This window comes from Engraulis encrasicolus, chromosome 2, assembly GCF_034702125.1.
Source record: "Engraulis encrasicolus isolate BLACKSEA-1 chromosome 2, IST_EnEncr_1.0, whole genome shotgun sequence".
NCBI classification, from domain to species: Eukaryota; Metazoa; Chordata; class Actinopteri; order Clupeiformes; family Engraulidae; genus Engraulis; species Engraulis encrasicolus.
Genome location: NC_085858.1, coordinates 52,751,145 through 52,771,927, shown reverse-complemented (window position 1 = coordinate 52,771,927; position 20,783 = coordinate 52,751,145). Strand labels below are relative to the sequence as shown.

General features: G+C 42.1%; 3 protein-coding genes across 3 annotated transcripts in view; all 3 read left to right on the top strand.

The window, feature by feature from the left end:
• pitpnc1a (phosphatidylinositol transfer protein cytoplasmic 1a) overlaps positions 1 to 1,630 on the top strand; it is a 52,288-nt gene extending 50,658 nt beyond the window's left edge. The window contains exons 8-9 of the mRNA XM_063191367.1: positions 134 to 197; positions 1,229 to 1,630. Of these exons, the coding sequence (XP_063047437.1) occupies positions 134 to 197; positions 1,229 to 1,533 (369 nt within the window). The 3' untranslated portion in view covers positions 1,534 to 1,630. The remainder of the gene's footprint in view (positions 1 to 133; positions 198 to 1,228) is intronic.
• A 2,902-nt stretch (positions 1,631 to 4,532) lies between these two features.
• slc25a19 (solute carrier family 25 member 19) lies at positions 4,533 to 10,489 on the top strand. The gene is made up of 7 exons (XM_063216710.1): positions 4,533 to 4,715; positions 5,134 to 5,295; positions 6,140 to 6,295; positions 6,654 to 6,824; positions 7,264 to 7,432; positions 8,003 to 8,133; positions 8,513 to 10,489. The coding sequence occupies exons 2-7, from the start codon at positions 5,164 to 5,166 to the stop codon at positions 8,687 to 8,689; spliced, it is 936 nt and encodes a 311-aa protein (XP_063072780.1). The 5' UTR covers positions 4,533 to 4,715; positions 5,134 to 5,163; the 3' UTR covers positions 8,690 to 10,489.
• Positions 10,490 to 12,998: 2,509 nt separating this feature from the next.
• On the top strand, positions 12,999 to 18,412 carry mif4gdb (MIF4G domain containing b). Its single transcript, XM_063191355.1, has 5 exons — positions 12,999 to 13,147; positions 13,712 to 13,821; positions 14,371 to 14,526; positions 15,743 to 15,835; positions 18,100 to 18,412. The coding sequence occupies exons 1-5, from the start codon at positions 13,066 to 13,068 to the stop codon at positions 18,325 to 18,327; spliced, it is 669 nt and encodes a 222-aa protein (XP_063047425.1). The 5' UTR covers positions 12,999 to 13,065; the 3' UTR covers positions 18,328 to 18,412.
• The last annotated feature ends 2,371 nt before the right edge of the window (positions 18,413 to 20,783 follow it).

Here is a 20,783-nt window from a genome sequence, read left to right as displayed (position 1 = left end):
CTGAACTGAAAAGGTATCTAGGGATCTCTGCTTTCCTAAAATCTACTTACCTGAACCAGAGAGCATACAGGTAGAGCTAGAACATAGAATCCTACTATTATCTTACTATATATCTTTGTCCTTCCACTTGCAGATGATCAGGGATGTCCTTCTCTTGGGTCACAGGCAGGCCTTTGCTTGGGTGGATGAATGGATTGGTAAGTCTTTCCATGTCAAAATGAATGCGTGTTCACTCTTTATGTTTATTTACAAGTGGAGAAAGAGGGTTTTACTACAGTTGTGTCTTTGAAGATACTGAGAGTTTGAACACTGTAATCATTGTTGATGACTTGGGCATATGAGGGAATTCATCTTTTAAACTCAGTTAATTTAATTGTAAAAATTAAATTAACTAATGGGTTTAAAATATGTTCCTCAATGATTTGCAATGATCTGAGAATGTTCTTCAAGCAACTGTCAAACTATTGACTCTAAACTCTTTTATAAAAGGCTGCTAAAAAATCAATTTTGCCTGCTTCTCAAATGTCAGGGGGCATTAAATGTCACATTGCACTAAAAAGCAGATACATGAAAGAATACCTTTAGTGTCACTCAATGTTTTTTGGTGTGTGGCTGTGTGCTGAAGAGCTGTTTGGTAGTATAGAACATTTTAATCCCTGCTCGCTGGCTTTGCGGCTGTTCTTGCATAATTAATTCCCAAATATCGCTTGAAAAAAGCAAGAAGATAGAAGCTGTCTGGTGCAGAAATTTCCATTTTTGTTTTGTTTCACATTTGTGAATCCAACATCTGAATGACTGAGATGTGCAAAAATAAAACAGTAGGTGTTTGGAGCAAAGCTGTTATTGAACATGTGGATGTGTCATGGTCAGAGCCATGATTTAGTGATACTTCAAAATGGTTTTCTCAACTATTTGGTGACTGTGAGAAGTCAATATTTTTGGTGATACCCCCCTACGTACAGTATGTCCCACAGATGATTATTGAAGAATGGAAGAGGTACAAACAAACATCTTATTCCTGATGACAGAGGAGAGTTTGATCTGTGTTTTGGAAGGGTTGGTGTTGACAAAGATATAGAACTCACTACCAGTTGCGCAGATTTCCATTTACTGAGCTTCATTTTTTTTACTCAAGCTCCTACACTTCATCTGGATCAGAGATGTGCATGAGTATAATCTGTGCTGCTATGACCAGAGTGTGACTGTGTGTCTCTGCTGTGCCCTGCAGACATGTCGATGGAGGAGGTGCGTGAGTACGAGCGCGTCACGCAGGAGGCCACCAACGAGAAGATCGGCTCCTTCCCACCATCCATCACCATCAGCAACACCCCGCTGGCCTCCTGTGGGCCCTCCAGCGCCCCCTCCACCCCCCTCACCACCGAGCCACCCGACTTCCTGCCCCTGCCCAAGGACCTGCCCCGCAAGAAGTCCGCACCCGAGACCCTCACGCTGCCCGACACCTCCGCCCGCCGCGGCTCCTCCTACCGGCTGCCCAGTCTCTTCTTCTGGCCCAGCTCTTCGCAGAACGAGTGAGGGAGAGAGTGGGAGACCTCGGGTTCTTCCCACCCAGCTTTCTGCAGAACGAATGAGAGTGAGAGTGAGAGTATGACTGAGAGAAGGAAAGGAGGAGACCGTTTAAGTTCCTCCAGGAGAACGTTTCTTCTGTGGTTCATTCTGGAAAATTCCAGAATGAACTTCTGGACATCTGAACTTCCCCTTGGCTGCTTACCACCACAACCACTGGGTGATGCAATGCTACTGAATCAGGGATGGTGCTGTCTAAGAGACAGACCTGGAGTTCTGAAAGTAAAAAGCCTTCCCTAATTTGATCCAACAGATTCTGTCTGAATCAGCTGATCGTAATGAGTACTCTAGACAGACAGACCAGTTGCTGAGTGAAGTCATCTGTGAGGAAGAAAACTGTGGCATGGTTTTCACTTTTTCAACAGGTTTTATGACACCTCTGCTGAGAGACTGACAGAGGAGGAGACACAACGTAGACACTGAAGACATATAATGGAGACCATGTATTTCGTGTCACCCGTACAGAGATTGTTATGTGTAGTTCGGCTTTTCTGTAAATTGTTCTCACTGCACTGCTTGTACTGTATGAAAAAAAAAATCTCAGGCTTCTTAACGACTATACAAGGAATAGAGTTTCATCAAGATGGCTGAAAGTGAAGCTAGTAAGATGCTGGAATGACGATGAGATGCAGGGCTGGACTGGGACCAAAAAACACATGGGCATTGTTAGCTTAAGCTGGTCCCTCACACATACAAGCTGTTTCGGTACTGTATGCTACTTGACTCAGTCCACTGGTGTCTATACTGTTGGCCAGTCCTAAGAAGAAGAAAAAACAACAAAAAACAGTACTGGCCCCTGGTAAAATGCCCTGTTTGACATATTACTAGTCCAGCCCTGATGAAATATCATGTAAGAGGAGGATTCATAGGATTCATATATAAGAGGATTCATATTGCAAAGGAGACAGAAACATATTTAAGTTTCTAGAGGCCGAGATGAAGGCAAGTATTTGTCAGAAGCACACAGATGAGCTGTCCCGATTAAACACCCCCAAGAGGTTATTCCAAGAACATGGTTGAGTAATAAACCTGGCTAAGTTAGTCTAGCAGAAGTGGTAAACCTACAGATGCATTTTAACTATGAGCACTGCAGGCTTTTCTATTACCACTACATCCAAGTTACCTTAACCAGGTTTACTAGTACTGAGCCAGGTTCTTGAAATACTTCCCTGGTTACTCCGATCTCCCCCCAGTGCTAACAAGTGACTGGTGATAGCCATCCATTTGTACGCCGTGAATAGTTAATTGACCAGTGCACTTAGTGATGTCAGTTTATTGTACATAGTGATGTCAGTTTCTATTGTTAATATTCAAACTGGTTTCCAAAGCCTGTATTCTGTATTGTATTGTACTGTATATTCAGACTGCTTTTCCAATATCTATTTGAACTGTTTTTTCCCCCAACATCATCCCAGACTGTTCACTGACTGGCAGTGGCCATGATATTAAGGTAAATCATGCACAGTTGCTTGAATATTGAATATCGTATATTACAGAATGTTGACTTCCATCAAGATTTGCTCCTGTGTTTGGTTTCTTAGAAATTCATTTGGTTGCAAATAGCCTTTAACAAATACCCAGATTTGGTGACTACACAGCCATCAGAGCCTTCACAGTGACTGCCGACTCTATAGCGCCATCTCATGGAGTATGGAGATGGGCTTCCAGTACAATGGACTTCCAGGAGACTCCAATGGTCTCTCTCTAGACATGTCAATGTGCTGTTAATGTGAAGAGCTATATTATGTAACAACTAGACTTGTTTTTTGAGCTTGAAAACACTTCACCTGGCATCCAAGGCTTGCCATGTCCTGAGGGGAGGACCATGACTAACATGACTTTGATGGATAGCAATCTTCACAGATATGTTAATATGGTGTAAATGTCATGAATACTGTAAATGCCATATGAATCCATGTCATTATGCTTTGTTTGGTGTGGAAGGTAGGCATGGCAGCTGTGGTACTATGATTATGCTGCCTGTCTATCATGCTCAACACGGACTTCTGTTTGCCTATGAGAAACACTGGTTACAAATGCAGTCCGATGGAATAGGACTATTTCAAAGCTCCTGTTTTTCCATATTCAAAATACACTACAACAAAATGGACATTATTTGTAACACATCCCCTTTGAAGCCAGAGAAAATGAATATGAAATAGCCATACAAACACATAGCCTGATACTAAAATGCCTTTGATGATACTGCAGACAGCTGCAGTATTAAAATGTGTAAATACTGTATGATATAATGTGAAGTTTCTGTAACCATTCTGAGGTAGACTCCAGTGAAAAACAGGAAATCCCTCTTGATTCAATCAGTACATTTGCTTTAGTGGATCCTTAAAGGGACTGGTTGAGATTAAGTACAGTAAACAATGCATGTACTGGCATCTGAACTTATAAGTGCATTATAGTCTTTCTTGTATTTACATTGATTCAAGACTGTCCATCACACAATGCCCACTGTGTTTTTGCACTGTTTTCTTTCTCTTTTCAGTGGTACTTGTTAGATGTTTTTTTGTTCTGCTTTTACATACGTAGCCTAATAATTGGGCTTCAGCTCTGGCAACGATCATAGTGAAAATGTGGTCTCCTCCTCATACAATCCATGATTTATGTTTAACACCCTGCTCGGTTGAAATCTGTATGGTTACACTGAATAGCATTCTCTGAAATGTAGGACTTTGTACACATGGCCTAATATTTGGTTTTATGTATATGATTATATTGTCTGAATTAAATGAAATATTCAATTTCACATAATCGATTGTAATTATTGAATAATAAAAAGAAGAATGAATGAATATGCATCATATTACAATGACTTTTTAAAAATCTTTTCAAGCAGCAACTCTTATTCTGGCACAGCTTTTATTTTGGCAATATTTCTCAATCAGGAAGTGACGTGGGGAGGCTCGCCACACAGTGGTCCTGCCTCTTTAGTTTCTGTACTTGATGTGACAGTGTGCTGTATTTCGCCGTTATGTACAGCATAAAACAAGTAAATTAGCAGGCTATCTCACATATAATGAATGAGCGTTTTTGAAGAATTGTCTTGTCGACGTGGACCACACTTCAACGACTGTTTTAACGTCAGAGACAGCTGTGTCACCTTGGTGTACTCGAAGGTAAGCAGTCTATCTTCTGCAGACAAAACTGCCAGTACTGTACCATAGCTGTCAAGAATGTGAAAATAGGTGTGACTGAAACATGACTGAAACCGATTTGCCAGGTTTGGTCACATGAGTACCCTGTTAAATTTGCGACATTCAACTATCAAACTAGTGGCAGGATAGAGGGAGACTCATGGAGGTTAAACTAGGCAACATAGCAGTAGAGTACAGTACCCAGAATGACCTCGTCGTGTGACTTGTCAAATACCTGAAAAGTTGGCAGTATGCAGACTGTCTACTACTAACGATGGTCCCCGACACTACTCTACGTGACAGTGCTATCGTTGAGTTGACACAACGTTTAGTGTGACCAGCCGCCAGTGCGGATCCATGTTTTGTGCATACTTCATGATTTTTAAAACACATCTTTCAGGACTAAACCATCTTTGGAGTCAGTCGAGGGATGGTGGGCTATGACCCGGGGTCCAGCAAAGCCGTGCTCAGTCATGAGGAGGCCGCTTTGGCTGGGTCCGCGGCTGGCATGGTGACACGCGCTCTCATCAGCCCACTGGACGTCATCAAAATCAGATTCCAGGTAGGAGCCCTGAAATAGATACTGCATCTGAACATATGGTTGGGCAAAGACATTTTGTCGAAAAAGAAGCTCTGGTGGGAATGGTGCCTCCTGAAAAACATGGGATTGCTCAGAACTGTATGGGTGTGTCCTTGTAGAGTGAGTCACGTTTTCCACCCAAAAACCCCAAGCCCAAGTATGCGAACAGACTCTTTGGAAAATACTCCCATCCAGATCTCTTTTGCATGGTCTTTATTTTTCTAATGCTATCAAGTCTATGCCCAGAATTATCTGGCAAAAAATAAGTTATGTGAGAACATTTCTGGCCTGAGGCATTGAAGTTGGTCTTGTGATTAAAGAGTTACACATATCATCAGTAGAAACAGGAGCAAATATGACAACCTAGCCCCCATGGGCAACGCTAGATCAGCACTACATGCACTTGATGTGCAGTTGCTGTTTCGTAGGTAATGTGTCACGTGACTTTTCCCGGACTAAAGCAACCTTCAGAACAGTGGTTTTATGGTTGGCGTGTCGATAGTTTGAAACATCTGTCTTGGACTGCCACCAATACTAGGTCCCCATGAGCATGCAAGCAAGCACATATACTGTATGGATGCCTTTGCCTGCTGAGGTACCACAGTACCCACAGAGTAATGTTATGGTTCGTTGTTACAGTACCCACAGTAGGTGTAATGTTATGGTTGTTACAGTATCCACACAGTAGGTGTTATGGTTGTCTTGTGCCTGCAGCTCCAAATAGAGCAGGTGTCATTCATTTTCCATTATCATTTGTAAAGCATATCAGGTCGCCTTTTAGTGTATGATATGGTCTCGATAAATGAAGTTGTCTTGCCTGTTTCAGCTCCAGATTGAGCAGGTGTCGCGGCAGCGGCAGGAGGGGAAGTACTGGGGCCTGCTGCAGGCCAGCCGCCGCATCCTGAGAGAGGAGGGCCTCCCTGCCTTCTGGAAGGGCCACGTCCCCGCACAGCTCCTCTCCATCTGCTTCGGGGCCGTACAGGTATTACATTACATTACATTACAGGTACCACAGTCGTAAATGTCATCCACAGTCAACCGCAGCAGCGCTCTACTCTGCTTGCTGCTAAGATTAAGGTGTTTGTTTTGGGTTTGGGTTTTGTTTTGAGTCAAAAACCAGATATACTACTCAGCTCTTAATTTGTTTAGTGTACGGTTTCATTGTACAATGTCAAGGAACAAAACTGGTTAATAACTGTACATCAAAATGAGAAAGTCCATGCATTTTTTTATTGGTTATGCTCAGTTTTATCTAATTTGATCTTAGTTTAGTTCGTATACATTTTAGTTTGGACTTCATTCCGAAGTGACATTGTCCATATTTTGTCTCTCATTGACAGTTTTCCACATTCGAGGCCCTCACAGAAGTTGTCCACAAGAACTCCTCCTACAGCTGCCAGACCCCGGCTGTCCATTTTGTGTGCGGGGGGCTGGCAGCATGTTCTGCCACCGTCGCCTGCCAGCCACTGGACACGCTACGCACTCGCTTCGCCGCCCAGGGAGAGCCTAAAGTAAGCTGCAACTCCTCCTCAGCCTTAAAATATTGTTTTTTACTGTTACTATTAACACTGTGAAAGAAAGACACTTCTTGGTGAAGGGCTGCCCTCCATGCTCTACAACGGATACAAGTAATTTTGAAGGGTGGGGTTGTCTCTTAAGGTGTTTTCAGGTCAACAGAGAACCATCACAGTGTAGGTTCTCACACCCACAGTAATCTGGAACAGACTGATGTGTTCATTTACACCAAAAATCAGAAAGGTACGGGAAATGGGCACCTGTATCTTTCTGGCCCGCCAGAAAAACAGCTATAGTTGGTCGATTTAGAAATAATTCCACTTACATGTGCTACCTGTAGGGTGTACAGAGGAATATCACGTAGTTTTACTTTAAGTTAAGTTACATGCCTTGTACGTGTACGTACATTTGACATACACTACATTTGCTTTGCAGATCTACCCCAACCTGAGGCACGCTGTGTTCCGCATGTTCCGTACGGAGGGCCTGTTTACATTCTACCGTGGCCTGGTGCCAACTCTGGTGGCCGTCTTCCCCTACGCCGGCCTGCAGTTCTTCACCTACAACGTCGTCAAGGGCCTCACCAGCTCCAGAGAGTCCAAAGGTTTGTGACCTTCTCGTTGACCTTTTGAATAAAAAAAGTACATGAAAGAAGGAGTCAGTCCCAGCAGTGTTTTACGGTGTTTAACAAAATATCAAATTGCAGTCTTTGTATACAGGGTTGCACAACTTGATGGAGTACAAGTATTTGTGTCTCGTTGACCTTTTGACCTTTTAAGTGTTACGTGACTACATGAGAAAGTTAACATATTTTGCAGATTTAAGTCACAGCTGCGTGTTAGTAACAAAATGTTGTCAAACTGCAGGCTTTACAGGGTCGCACAACTCTGAAAAAGTCCAAAGGTTTATGTCTTTCTGTTTTTTTAGTGTACATTGGACCGATACGTAAAAATGTGTACTGTACACACTTTACAGACTGAAGCAGGAATCAATTTAAAAGTCTTTTAGTGACAAAATGCTGTAACTGCCAACTCTCTACAGTTACCGTCACAACACTTACTTCTGCAGTGTGTCACAATAAATATGAATTTCACAATAACTTATTTCACAATCAAGTTAGACAGTCACAGTTGTACATTTTCTCTAAAAGTGTGTTGTCCATCACCCATTACAGGGGGTCTCCAGAGTCTGATGTGTGGCAGCCTGGCCGGGGTCATCAGTAAAACCCTCACGTACCCCTTTGACCTCTTCAAGAAGAGGCTACAAGTGGCCGGCTTTGAGGAGGCCAGGAAACACTTTGGACAAGTGAGTTACATGATTGCTGAGTGTCATCAGAGTGGATGATGCCGCATGTGTTGTTGTATGAGAGAATGGTGCCTAAAATTAATATAAATATGCATTTTACACTGGTTGGAGCGAGAGCTTGGCAATAACTTGGAAATAACAGAAAGGATTTAAGTGTAGTAGACATTTTAGTTTGATTTTGAAGCATAAACTGGTTGCACTACCAAGTTGTCAAGGTAAATGCTTTGTCCAGATAACTTGAAAGGCTCAGTATGTTTTCCTTTTTAATTAGAAAAGGCTTACAGTAGATGTGAACTTGCTTAATGAACACATTTCCAATTATACTATAACTTGCTGTACATAAAAATTGCTATATTGTTTATCCCCTTGCCTTTTGCAGGTGCGAACATACCAGGGCTTTGTGGACTGTGTGGCGTCTATAGCCAAAGAGGAGGGCTTCAGAGGCTTCTTCAAAGGCCTGTCCCCCAGTCTGGTGAAGGCTGCTGTCTCCACAGGCCTCACCTTCTTTACCTATGAAGCCTTTGTCAATCTCCTCATCCGACTAAAGGAACACTGAAAGGAGGAAGAGTAAGGGCTCAAAGGTAGACGTTGAGGACTTGACAATTTTTTTTTTTTTTACCTACCTCTAAAATGGTGTGCTGAGTGGAGGGCAAGTGGAGAGTCTGAACATTTCCGAATCACGCACAGATAAGGAGGGCCATGATCTTGAAGGGATGCTGGTCATGCTTACACACATCTTCTTATTCAAGTACCACTTGATGCACACCAAAATTAGACCAATGCAGCAAAATACTCCTCCAAAACGGTGAACTTTTGTCTAAATTAATCATACATTGAGAATGCCTATGACGTTTAACTAAATTAGTTCATGTAGAAAGTAAAAGAGATCTTATTTTGGATGAAAAACATGGCAATACAGATACACTGCAAAATAATGTCAAAACACGGATACAAAGTCACACAATGATGGTTAATCTAACGTGAAGTTCCCAGGCCTTAAAATAGCTATTTAAACAAATGTTCATATTTTCTGAAAATGTAATGAATCCTTTTGAGTGGCCTTGTTTGTAGTATTCCAAGAAGGACTGTGAACATATTTTAAGGGTCATTAAAATAACCATTTACTGTATATTATGGCAGTTACCATAAGGGAGAGGTCCAGGAAATATTACCTTAGTCTGGGTCTTACAAATTGAAAGCATTTTTTCACCCATTGTACATGAGAAGGGCAGTCATGGTGACGGCAGTGTTCAAGAAAGGGACCATGCTCACAATAACAAGCCACTACTGCCCAGTTAACGGCCTGCAAAGATGGTTTATATTGGAATATTTGCGTAAAATTGGTAAACCTGAGGGGGGAAAGGAACAACTGAAGTCCAAGACTTATTTTTAAAAGAGCAAATCTTCAGTCCATGTTCAATAGGTCTGTTGGGTGTGTTTTTGTTTTTAAATGTCGTCAAAGGTCAGGCCCATGCCTCAAACTCAAATGCAGGTGGCGGCATCCACAATTGCCCTGGTTTCCTGACATTTCTTTACTTTGGTTCAGTGTTTCTACACCACTCTATAATCTACCTATTTTCCTCCTCATCATTTAGTCTTCCTCATATTATCATCTCAGTATATTTCTCGGTCAATGTGACACTTTATCTGTGTACTACATCAGGCTTGTACACAGATCTTTACATTTATCAGTGGGGAGGATGCTTCAGTTTGCTTCAAATGTTACAATTCACCTTGTACATGGGTTTTCATTTCTATGTTCTGACATTTACACAAAATACTTGTTGTCCAATAATGATGTCTGAAAGCATACATTTGTTTATGGTGCTTAAGTTTTGAAAGTGGACTGAGCCAAAGGCTTTTCATATCAAACTAGTAGTTCACGTCCACTCAAGCATCATATTTGATGCACTATTATCATGCTTTGCTATTAATATGGGTATGGGTTTGGTTTTTACTTCACTGAGTGCAGTTGCATGCATGGAGTGTTCTGATTTCAGACGGAATATTCAGACGGAATATTCTCAATATTTGGTTTAAACACAAGTTCTGTTTACACATGTGAAACAGCAGTATGCAACTGGAATATTGAGAAAATTAATCAAGACTTAACATAACTTGTGCGCAAACCTAATACTGACACCATTCTGTTTAAAATTGGACTATTCTTCGCATCTAATTGTGCACTGTCATATTATTCCTTTTGAGTATCATCATACGGTATTTATAATATTTATGTATGTGGACAGACATTTTTCTGAACTGCTGTAACACCACGTTTTTATTGTTTACCATGTGACTCATATGCAGTTCCATGTAATAGGACATATTTTTGTAAATAAAATAATAAAGCCTATTCTGGTGTCATATTTGTTGTTTTTTTTTTTTTTACTAACTATTTCAGATAGATTTCTGTAGATCAAAATGTGATGTGTAGAAACTTCTCTGTGCCTCAATTTGACTGCAAAGACTTCACTTATTTTGAGCTTGGTTAGCAGTATAAAAATGATATCTGATATATTTGAATGCCCCATTCACTACTATTTGCAGTGTTTTCCACCAAAACCTTTAAGAAGATGTACTTTGGAATACTGTAGGCTAGTCCAGGATTGCTCCTTACCCCTACTCTGTATCAGTAGTATTATCCTTATATGGTAATATCATTTGTTGCTGGATACAATATTACTAAAAGTATTCACTAACCTGCCTTGACTCTATGTGCCATCCCATTCCTAATCCATTTGTTTCAATATGACATCGTCCACCTTTTGCAGCTTTTACAGCTTCAACTTATCTGGGAAGGCTGTTTATTGGTAGCCATTTATAGGTTCATTGGTAGGTTTACAGGCATTTTTGACCATTCTTCCAAAAGCGCATTGGTGAGGTCACACACTGATGTTGGTTGAGAAGGCCTGGCTCTCAGTCTCTGCTGTGATTAATCACAAACGTGTTCTCAGGTTAGGACCAGTCAAGCTAATCTATACCACACTCATCCATGATGGACCTTGCTTTGTGCACTGGTGCACAGTCATTTTGGAAGAGAAAAAAATATCCCTAAACAGACTGCTCAGGTGAGATGAAAGCTGTAATAGCTACAAAAGGTGGACTCATATCATATTGAACTTTATGGGTTAGAAATGGGGTGGCAGTTAAGTTCATATCTGGGTCAAGGCATATTACCAAATAGCCTACTTTTGGTAATACTATAGCTATTATCCTTGTATAAACATTGCTGTAACACAAGGAGGTCTACATAAGACTTACTTACTGTATCATTGCTGTAACAGAAACACTGAAGCTGTTCTAAATTGGAACACTGGGGGGCGTCAAGCTGTCAGCTTTGAGGAGGCGGAGTTTGCCGAGTTTAGGGCTGAGTTGGATAAGGTGATATACATACAAGATACTTGACTCTACGGATGATAATTACGGACCGAAGTGCTATTGTTTGGGAGAAAGCATCGTGCAACATATTGGTAAGTATTATATGTTTGGGATCTCTATTCATCGCCACCGAATAACTGGTCACAGTGCGTAAGATTAAGGGCACTATCACTAGACAGACTTCATCACTTAGCTTAACATGGTTAGCTTGTTATCATCACTGGGTATACGAACTTGGCTTGAAGAATGCCCAGGGTTTGCTAAGCTAATCAGCAGTGTAAAATGTTATTTCATCAACATTTAGAAGCACAACTCGAGATCTTGCGGTCGTTTCTGATCAGAAAAGTGAAGGCAGTGTTCTAATAGGGAAACTGAAAAATATTGTGACTTAAATCCATCAAAAGTCAATAGGACACAAATCATGTTAAAAATGAAGTATTTGACACTTGAAAGTGAAGAGCACAAGCCTGTACACACGCTCAGTCACCCAACAAGCCGAAATACTTGTTGCTACACCTTTATGACTCAGTTGTAAGACACACTTTTATTCATGCAAAATTGCAATTCTATCTTGATGGAATGCTTTTTCAGGGTATTATTTAATCGCAGCAGGACATAGTAAATCATGAAATCGGTATGTGTGCTGTGCTGAAGGCTTGTTAACGACAGCATGCAATGCTTTTGCACTTGTTTTTAGAGGCATTCTTTTCGTCATCCTGCTGATATCATGTCCCTTTATCCCCCGATGAAAGATACGCTTTACCAGCAGCCTGTGGGGATGAGCCTAGATTGATGACCACACAATTTCACATCACCGAGGCTGCCACGTGCAGCTGTACTCACTGTGCAGTGTATGTTGAACTTTCAACTCTTTTGACCAATATTATATATTTATGTCCATTATTATATATTACACGCCTTGAATACAGAAACCGTTTAAGCCAGTTTAGGACGGAATATCATCATCACTTAAATGTAACACTTTAACTAATAGAAACAAGGTTATAAATAAATAGGTAATACAATTGTTTAATACACCCTAACATGGCACCTGAGGGACCAACCATATCATACTGTAGGCTGCTTGTTCTTCATGTTGTCTGAACTGATATTAGTTTAATAAATCAGAGCTTTCACAGTGATGGCAGTCTGCTGGTTTCAGCACCAGTGGAACTCCCAGCTGAAGTTCTCTGTGAAAGGAAAGGGGGATTTTCACTGTTAGTTTTTATTGAAAATAGCAACGTTTCTATCTTCTCCAGGCATTAGATGTCCCCTTTTCTCCTCAAGTACTTTTTTGATTTGGCACCTGTTGTGTCTTGGATTGTGCACGGCCCTCCTCCACTAGCCTACACGTTGGCTCTATGAGGGAGAGACAGACATGGTTGCCGTTACCCTACCTCTCCTTCCATTCAAGAGACCATTGGCATCCTCTTAATGGCTTGCTTTGTGTGCTGTGCTGTGTCGTCCTGCCCAGGTCCCCTCCTCCTCCTCCTCTTGACAGGCTGAGTGAATGTGAGGTCCCTGGTGAGGGAGTCCGGTTGGTGCCACAGAATGGAGGGCTCAGGGAAGGAGGAGTACAAGATCCAGTCTTTTGACATGGAGACCCAGACGCTGCTGAAAACAGCACTGAAAGGTAAGAGAAGTGACAGTGAAGCAGGTGTCGTGCGTCTCTACAGTACAGAGCTCAGTTGCTCACAACCTGATTGATATTTCTGTCAGTGTCTCATTGTCTGGTGCCAGAGTTTGTGCCGCAAATACAGTCGCTGTTTCAAGAAGGAGGTCACACCTTGCATAACAGTGTATTTTTTTGCACAAACACGTTTCGGTGTCTGCCTTTTTCAGTGCGCCCACTAAAGAAGGCACACACCGAAATGCGTTTGTGCAATAAAAAACACTGCAATGGAAGGTGCAGCCTCCTTCTTGAAGCATTGAATTGAACATATTGGGCCAGCACCCTCAGAGTTTAAATAATTAAGAGTGACGCCTGCTCCAAGTGGCAAATACAGTCGCCCCATTGGGGCAATAAAGTTCTAGGTAACTGCTCACAACTTGACTTGGATATACTAGGTCAGGCTCTTCACCTTCCAGGTCAGGTGTATGTTTTGGAGAACATGAGGCACATAAGACCCCTGTCAATGGCATAAATGTGTTTCTTTTCCCTCTGTCGACATCACAACACTAATTTCTCTTTGGCCAGATCCCAGTGCGGTAGACTTGGATAAGGTGTCCAATGTGATCGTGGATCAGTCTCTAAAGGACCAGGTGTTCAGCAAGGAAGCAGGAAGGATCTGCTACACCATTGTACAGGTAGGTGCTCTGCCTTTCATCTCCTCAATATTTTATAACGTGTGCTATCCTTGTAATACAACGTACAGTACCTGTGTTTTGTAAAACCACCAGCTCACTTCATGTTTATAATTTAGGTTCAGGTTCAGTATGGCAGAATTGATCATAAGGACAACTTTGACCTTGAGTTAGCAGTACCAAATTGTTTTTTTTCTTTAGTTATCCTGCAGTTGGAAATGAAATTGTCTCATAGAGAAGAAGAAAAACATAGAGACCCTCTTTGGTATTGGTGAAGTGGCTTTCACACTGTTGCATATTGATTGGACCACTGAAAAGATTTTGAAACATGTTTTAAGCAATAGACTTCTGAAGCCCCATGGCTATATCATGTAAAAACAACTGTGTTTCTTTGAAGGTGTGCATATGGGTTCAAAGTGTATAGTCAATGCAATACACAGATGCCCCATGGCCGTGTGAACCTCATGATCAGCGCGTGTGTGTGTGTGTGTGTGTGTGTGTGTGTGTGTGTGTGTGTGTGTGTGTGTGTGTGTGTGTGTGTGTGTCTTCCAGGCGGAGGCCAAGCAGAACAACGGCAGTGTGTTCCGTCGCAATCTGCTGAACCGCCTGCAGGTGGAGTTCAAAGGTCGTGAGGAGATGCGGCAGCGCTCGCTCCAGGAGTGGGTCTGCTACGTCTCCTTCATCTGCAACGTCTTCGACTACCTCAAGGTACCTCCGGGACCAATATTGCTCGCTCTCGCGTGCACACACACACGCACACGCACACGCACACACACACACACACACACACACACACACACACACACACACACACACACACACTTCTACTGCCAATGCTATTACCACACACACACACCTCTTAGATTTCACAGTTAAACAGCGTACTTATGGCAGCCTGTACTGCATTACCACCTTTGTATACCTTTTGGATTATGTTTTGAACAGCGCATTGGTTTGCTTCATGTTAATAATTGTAAGCATAACCGCAGAAATACACCAGCGGCGATCTGAGCGAGTCGCGCGACGGAAGTAATTGACTTTGTATTGAGTCGAGAGACAAAAGCGATTCTGGAGACTAGAGCGATTTGCGCGACGAGCGCGACAATTTGAAGTTGAAATCTTTTCAACTTTCTATGACGCGGTTCGGCGACAAGCCGCGACAGCCAATGACTATATAGAGGTCAGTGACCACAGCCAATGGGAATGCTTGAATGCTTTGCCTTCTGCCTGTACGGACATACTCTAGTCTCCTCAATCTCTCGTATCGCTTGCTGCTACACTCTGTCGCTTGAATCGCGTCGCCGCTGGTGTATCTCTGCTGTAATACTGCCTACAATTTACGGTCTTTTACTGTATATACTGTACGTGTGTAAGATTACTTTTGTAGCATCACATCGCGTTATTATTATGTAGGTAGTAGGTAGGTGAACAAGGTGGTTGTGTTGCACACACCCCTGTATCTGCTTGATTATTCTTTAACATTTCGGTTGATTACTATGTAGTTACAATCTAATAATTGAAAATCCATGTGAAAATAGTAGTTGTGTCAACAATGATCGATTCAGCGATCCGAATCGATGCGGGGCATGGACGATCCAGAATCGATCCGGCAATTTTTTTAAGTTTCAATTACTTCCATGGATATTTCGGGAGCAAATTAATGTTAAATTAAATAAAAGCACTTCAAAACATTGCAAGACTGATACAGACTGATACAGAAAACAGCCAATAAATTGTTGCTCAGTATCTGACTACTTGTATTGCCTCATCATGACTGATTAAACATTTGCTTTGCTTTCAGTAGAAATGTAATGCATTACATCGGATCGGATCGGATCGCATAGTATACTTCAGTAAATGACAGCACGAAGAGTATTGTGTATTGATGAGCCTGTTATGTGTGTTTCCTGTGTGTTCCCCTCAGGTGAATAACATGCCCATGATGGCTCTGGTGCATCCGCTGTATGACTGCCTCTTCCAGCTGGCCCAGCCCGACTCCCTCAGGAACGAAGAGGAGGTAAACTAGACTAGTGGCATGGAGGCGCTAGCAAATCATTCAGGAGGATGTCATAGGAAATATGTGCCTACTAAATGATTCATGACAGCTGAAGAAATATTCTGCTGAACAATAAAAACAGAAGGACCTTCAATCAACATAGCCTGAAATGGAGAAAAACGACTGCATGTGTTTACAAGACATCCATATTTCTTTCAAAAGCAATATAATTCATCATTAATAAGCTTTTGTTGTTGCTTTTGTCCCGCTGCAAGTGGTCTGCTTGTTGCTGGCACAGCATACTGTATTAGCTCCATTTACACGCTGTAGAACTGACCCACACAATAGTGTACCACTAGGGTTTATAACACACATTGCTGTCGCTGTGGTTGTCTACCACACTAAAATCAATGCATTTAATATTAACAGCCCTCTCTTCTTGCTGCCCCCTCCTTAAGGCTGATGCATAGTCACGCGGTGCCGATTGCGGGGTAAAGCATAGACGTACTGTCAGCGGGGGGTATTGCCTCATAGTCGACCTACATGCGAATGCGTGCGAAAGGGCGTGGTGTTTTTTTTCCCGCCGAAAATTCAAGAGTGGGGCAAGGGGGGAGGGAGGAGGAGATTTTAATGACGTCAATTCACCTCCGTGACAACAGGGGGCGAACTAACTCATTCAGTTGAGCCCAGTCCCTAGAATGAATCACAAAGCTAATCAGCTGGCTATGTAAAACGTAATATTCCACTAGTAGCCTACTTCTAAAAGTTGGGGCATAATTAGATGGTACAACATCAGTTTATTTTTGGTCAAGTACTACATGAGATTAAATGCAAGACAAACGCCATTTTAAAAGACAATAGACAGCATGAATGGCCATTCACACCTGGGGCCTAGTAGTAGCTAGCCAGCTAAATCAGTCATTACAAACTCAAAGCTAGTTGACTAGCCACCTGAAACGTAATTCTACCACTAACAAAGAGGCTTCTTGCTATTAATTTAAAAAGTTGTGGCGTAATTAGACATGAATGATAGCATACGAGATTCTCTCTTTATTCATGTTTTACAGTTCAGGTGGTTAAAATGCCAAACAAAAGCCGTTTTAAATACAATACATCTAATGGCCATATTAACAGCTAGCTTAGCAACTGTCAGCCAAACCCATTCAAACTCTACAGGACATTAGCGAACCCTGTTTTAGAAGCTAGCTAGCCACACTACTTGTACTATATACTGTATCAACAAAGAGGCTTCTTGCTATTAATTTAAAAAGTTGTGGCGTAATTAGACATGGATGATAGCATACAAGAGTCTCTCTTTATTCATGTTTTACAGTTGAGGTGGTTAAATGAAACAAAAGCCATTTTTAAATACAATAGATAGCCTATCTAATTAACAGCTAGCTTAGCAACTGTCAGCCAAACCCATTCAAACTCTACAGGACATTAGCGAACCCTTTTTTAATGAGCTAGCTGGCACACTACAAAAGAACAAAGAGGCTTCTTTGCTACTACCACACTACAAACATATCATTTCCATGATGGCCTTTTATGGATATTTCTAATTGATTTTTTGGAAGTTGTACTACTGAAATAAAAAACAGTTTCTCTTCTCCCTGTCAAGTAAACTCCAGTGATTTCCTGCCAAGTCATCTGCATCGTGTTTTTCGTTTTCCTTCAAACCTCCGCGGTAGGGTAGAAGAATAGAACACAACTGACCTATCAGGGCCGAGTTCCCCCCGGACTGCCGTAAGCGCATTGACCAATCACCGTCTTCAAGCATAGCTCAGCTCACGGACATTTCAGCCTGGGAGAAACATGCGTGTACTGCAGCCAGGGGTCTTTTTGTCGCTGCACAGGGGGGCGCTGTGGCTCATTCTCTGTGCAGAACCCCCGCGAACGCGCGACTCTAAACCCCCCTTTACATGGACTGCGTGGTGTTGGTGCTGCACCACACTATAACAGTACATTATAGTAAACTTGTCCCCCTCCACAGGTGGACTACCTAAGCTAGCCCTGCACCATGCTAATAGCAGTACATTATAGTAAACTTGTCCCCTGGCCTCCGCAGGTGGACTACCTAAGCTAGCCCTGCACCATGCTAATAGCAGTACATTATAGTAAACTTGTCCCCCTCCACAGGTGGACTACCTAAGCTAGCGATGCACCATGCTAATAGCAGTACATTATAGTAAACTTGTCCCCCTCCACAGGTGGACTACCTAAGCTAGCGATGCACCATGCTAATAGCAGTACATTATAGTAAACTTGTCCCCTGGCCTCCGCAGGTGGACTGCCTGGTGTTGGCGCTGCACCGCGTGGGTGATCAGCTGGAGAAGATGAACGGCGGCCGTATGGACGAGCTGTTCTGCCTGCTGCGCGACGGCTTCCTGCTGCAGGAGGACCTCACCTCGCTGGCTCGCCTGCTGCTGCTCGAGGTGCTGGAGTTCCGCGCCGGAGGCTGGACCCTCAGCGAGACCGCACAGAAGTACTATTACAGTGAGGTGACCGACTGACTCACTGACTGACCGGCTGGCTCACTTGTTTGATGACTGAATAACTGACTCCGTGTGTGTGTGTTTGTGTGTGTGTGTGTGTGTGTGTGTGTGTGTGTGTGTGTGTGTGTGTTTGTGTGTGTGTGTGTGTGTGTGTGATGGGGATTCATGTTAGATACCCTAACCCTAAGATACCCTGACTGATTGGAGTGTACTACGTACAGCCCAATATGTTGAAGAGAAATGGGGTTGTTAGTAGAGTAGGAATATACTGTATATATTTTGTATGATGGAAGCTATTGTACTAAGAGTTGTGTGACCAAACAACTGACTGACTGAAATGTATACTGTGTGTGTGTGCATGTAGTGGGGACAGACATGAAGGGCGGTAATATATTTTGGGCAAGGGAAGTTCTTAAGTTAGGTGACTGGGTGAAGAAGGTTTAGTTGGGTGCAAGTCAAACTTATTTCCTCCTGTCCTTTTCTGTGCCAACTGGTCTCCTGACACGAGGCTCGACATCATTGATGGTCCTTTTTATTGAACATCTTGAAAAAGCTCAATTCAAAGCTCATTCTCTGACTTCATTCTCAATAAGGATGTTGACTGGGGGAAACAACCCCAAAAGAGGAGAAATTATATTGTTTTCTACACAGAAGCGGGGAGATTACCATATAAGAGGGAAAAGGCCACAGGAAAGGACACGATAAAGTAGTTTTACTTGCACCCCTGGTGTGTGCAGCAGGAGAGGAAGGATATGTTAGGGTGGGATCATGTGAGGGGTGGGTAGAGAAGAGGTATAGGTGAAGGGACATTCAAAGGAGCCAAGTTGAAAGCAGCTGGCACGCCCTGATGAAGACCCAGTGAGGCTTGAAACCGGTTGGCAGTTGTTAGTGTTGTACCATGCCGCAAAATGTAGGAGTAAATAGGGGGTTTTATTTTACTGACATTCCTTGTCTCTCTTGTAAGAGTTGCCTGGTGTTACTGTAAGCTGGACTCATTGTCGGGAGTGCCTCCTTTCAACCAAAACGCTTCTGAACTTATAGAACAGGCATCCAGTTACTTATAACTTTGCTCTTTCGAGTGCCATGACCAGCAAGAAGAAGAATTTTACAAAGGAGGCATATCTTTAGGCGATGTAAGTTAGTTTAAACCGTGCGGCGTGAAGGGAATGGGATAATAACCACCACAGGTGAGGTGGTTTATTGATGCACATTACACAACAAGTGTGTTCAAGAAAGGGCAGTATGTGATGTTGTTGGTTTACTTGAAGAAAGACTTGGCGTGGGTAGAGTCAGCTGTAGCACTTGACAATACTGCCCTACCAAGTCAAAGTGCATTAACTGCATATTCTGTCTAAATTGAGTTTAGAATGAAAATGGTCCTCATTACACCTCATTTATCTTGTCACAAAGCCTTGTGGTCCAAATGTCCCATTTCAGAGCTATTGCTATGTCAAATTTGCAGTAACTGGAATATCCAACCTAATACCAAGGCTTTGAAGGCATTCTTCTCAGTTTCAATGGTGGCGTAGTTACTGCACTTTGCCTTTGTAGGGCAGCATAGTTGCGGATATTTAACTTTGACTAGACTCAGTTTAAAGAAAAAAGTAATCTCAGTTCTGAAACTTAGAATGAGGATGGATAATTAAGTTGTTTTTTTCTTTTTATGACTATATGTTGTCTGTGTACCTTGCCATTTGCACTAATATCATTTAACATACTGATAATGTTGATGTACTTATGAAGTCTGGGTTGTATATTTTTGAAGCAGTGAAGATTTACAAATCATTACAGAGAAGTTAATAGCTATCCATATGGCCTAGGGACATTATATTTACAGTACTGTAGCTATGCGAATTATGTAATGCAGTGCTGTAGAATTTTAGGATTTGCCCATTTTATTATGTCCAAACCAGCTATATATTTTATTACACCATAATTATATTACAACATTTAAGCTCCCTTATTTTAAGTCATGTGGATGTTACTTTATTGGTGCTAAACCGATTTGATGCTTTAAGCAGCGTTTTGCCAAATATCCAAATGTCCCATGGCCATCTGTGGATACGATTCTCAGTGTACTTGATGAGAAATCCCATTCTTCCTAATATATACTGCAACAGAGTGGAAAAGCTGAGGAGACCCATCACTGTATTAACAATTTATTTACACCCAACTTGGCCAGACTAGTTATTATATGCAAGTGGTAGTTTTCACAGGATTTTCAAACCGTTTTTACTATTGCAGCTTTAAATTAAGTTTACACTTGCAGTAACGCATAAGGCTGTAGCAGTATGTATCAGTCGAGACTGAGATTTCATCAGCAATAACTTCAGAACATTGCTGCTGTGCCTTTCAATACTGACATTATATTGTATACATTCTGAAGGGCTGTTTATGCAGTCCTCCGCTGGAAATCAATGAGGATTGAATAAACCAGTTTAAGATAACCTAGGAGAAATTATTTTATATTCTTC

What these genes read in the sequence shown, in the direction of transcription:
- slc25a19 (XM_063216710.1), top strand. Translation starts at nt 5,164, where the DNA reads ATGGTGGGCTATGACCCGGGGTCCAGCAAAGCCGTGCTCAGTCATGAG. An exon ending in TCATCAAAATCAGATTCCAG is followed by an intron (nt 5,296 to 6,139) that starts GTAGGAGCCCTG and finishes TGCCTGTTTCAG; the next exon opens with CTCCAGATTGAGCAGGTGTC. An exon ending in CCAGGAAACACTTTGGACAA is followed by an intron (nt 8,134 to 8,512) that starts GTGAGTTACATG and finishes TGCCTTTTGCAG; the next exon opens with GTGCGAACATACCAGGGCTT.
- mif4gdb (XM_063191355.1), top strand. Translation starts at nt 13,066, where the DNA reads ATGGAGGGCTCAGGGAAGGAGGAGTACAAGATCCAGTCTTTTGACATG. An exon ending in GCTGAAAACAGCACTGAAAG is followed by an intron (nt 13,148 to 13,711) that starts GTAAGAGAAGTG and finishes CTCTTTGGCCAG; the next exon opens with ATCCCAGTGCGGTAGACTTG. An exon ending in CCCTCAGGAACGAAGAGGAG is followed by an intron (nt 15,836 to 18,099) that starts GTAAACTAGACT and finishes TGGCCTCCGCAG; the next exon opens with GTGGACTGCCTGGTGTTGGC.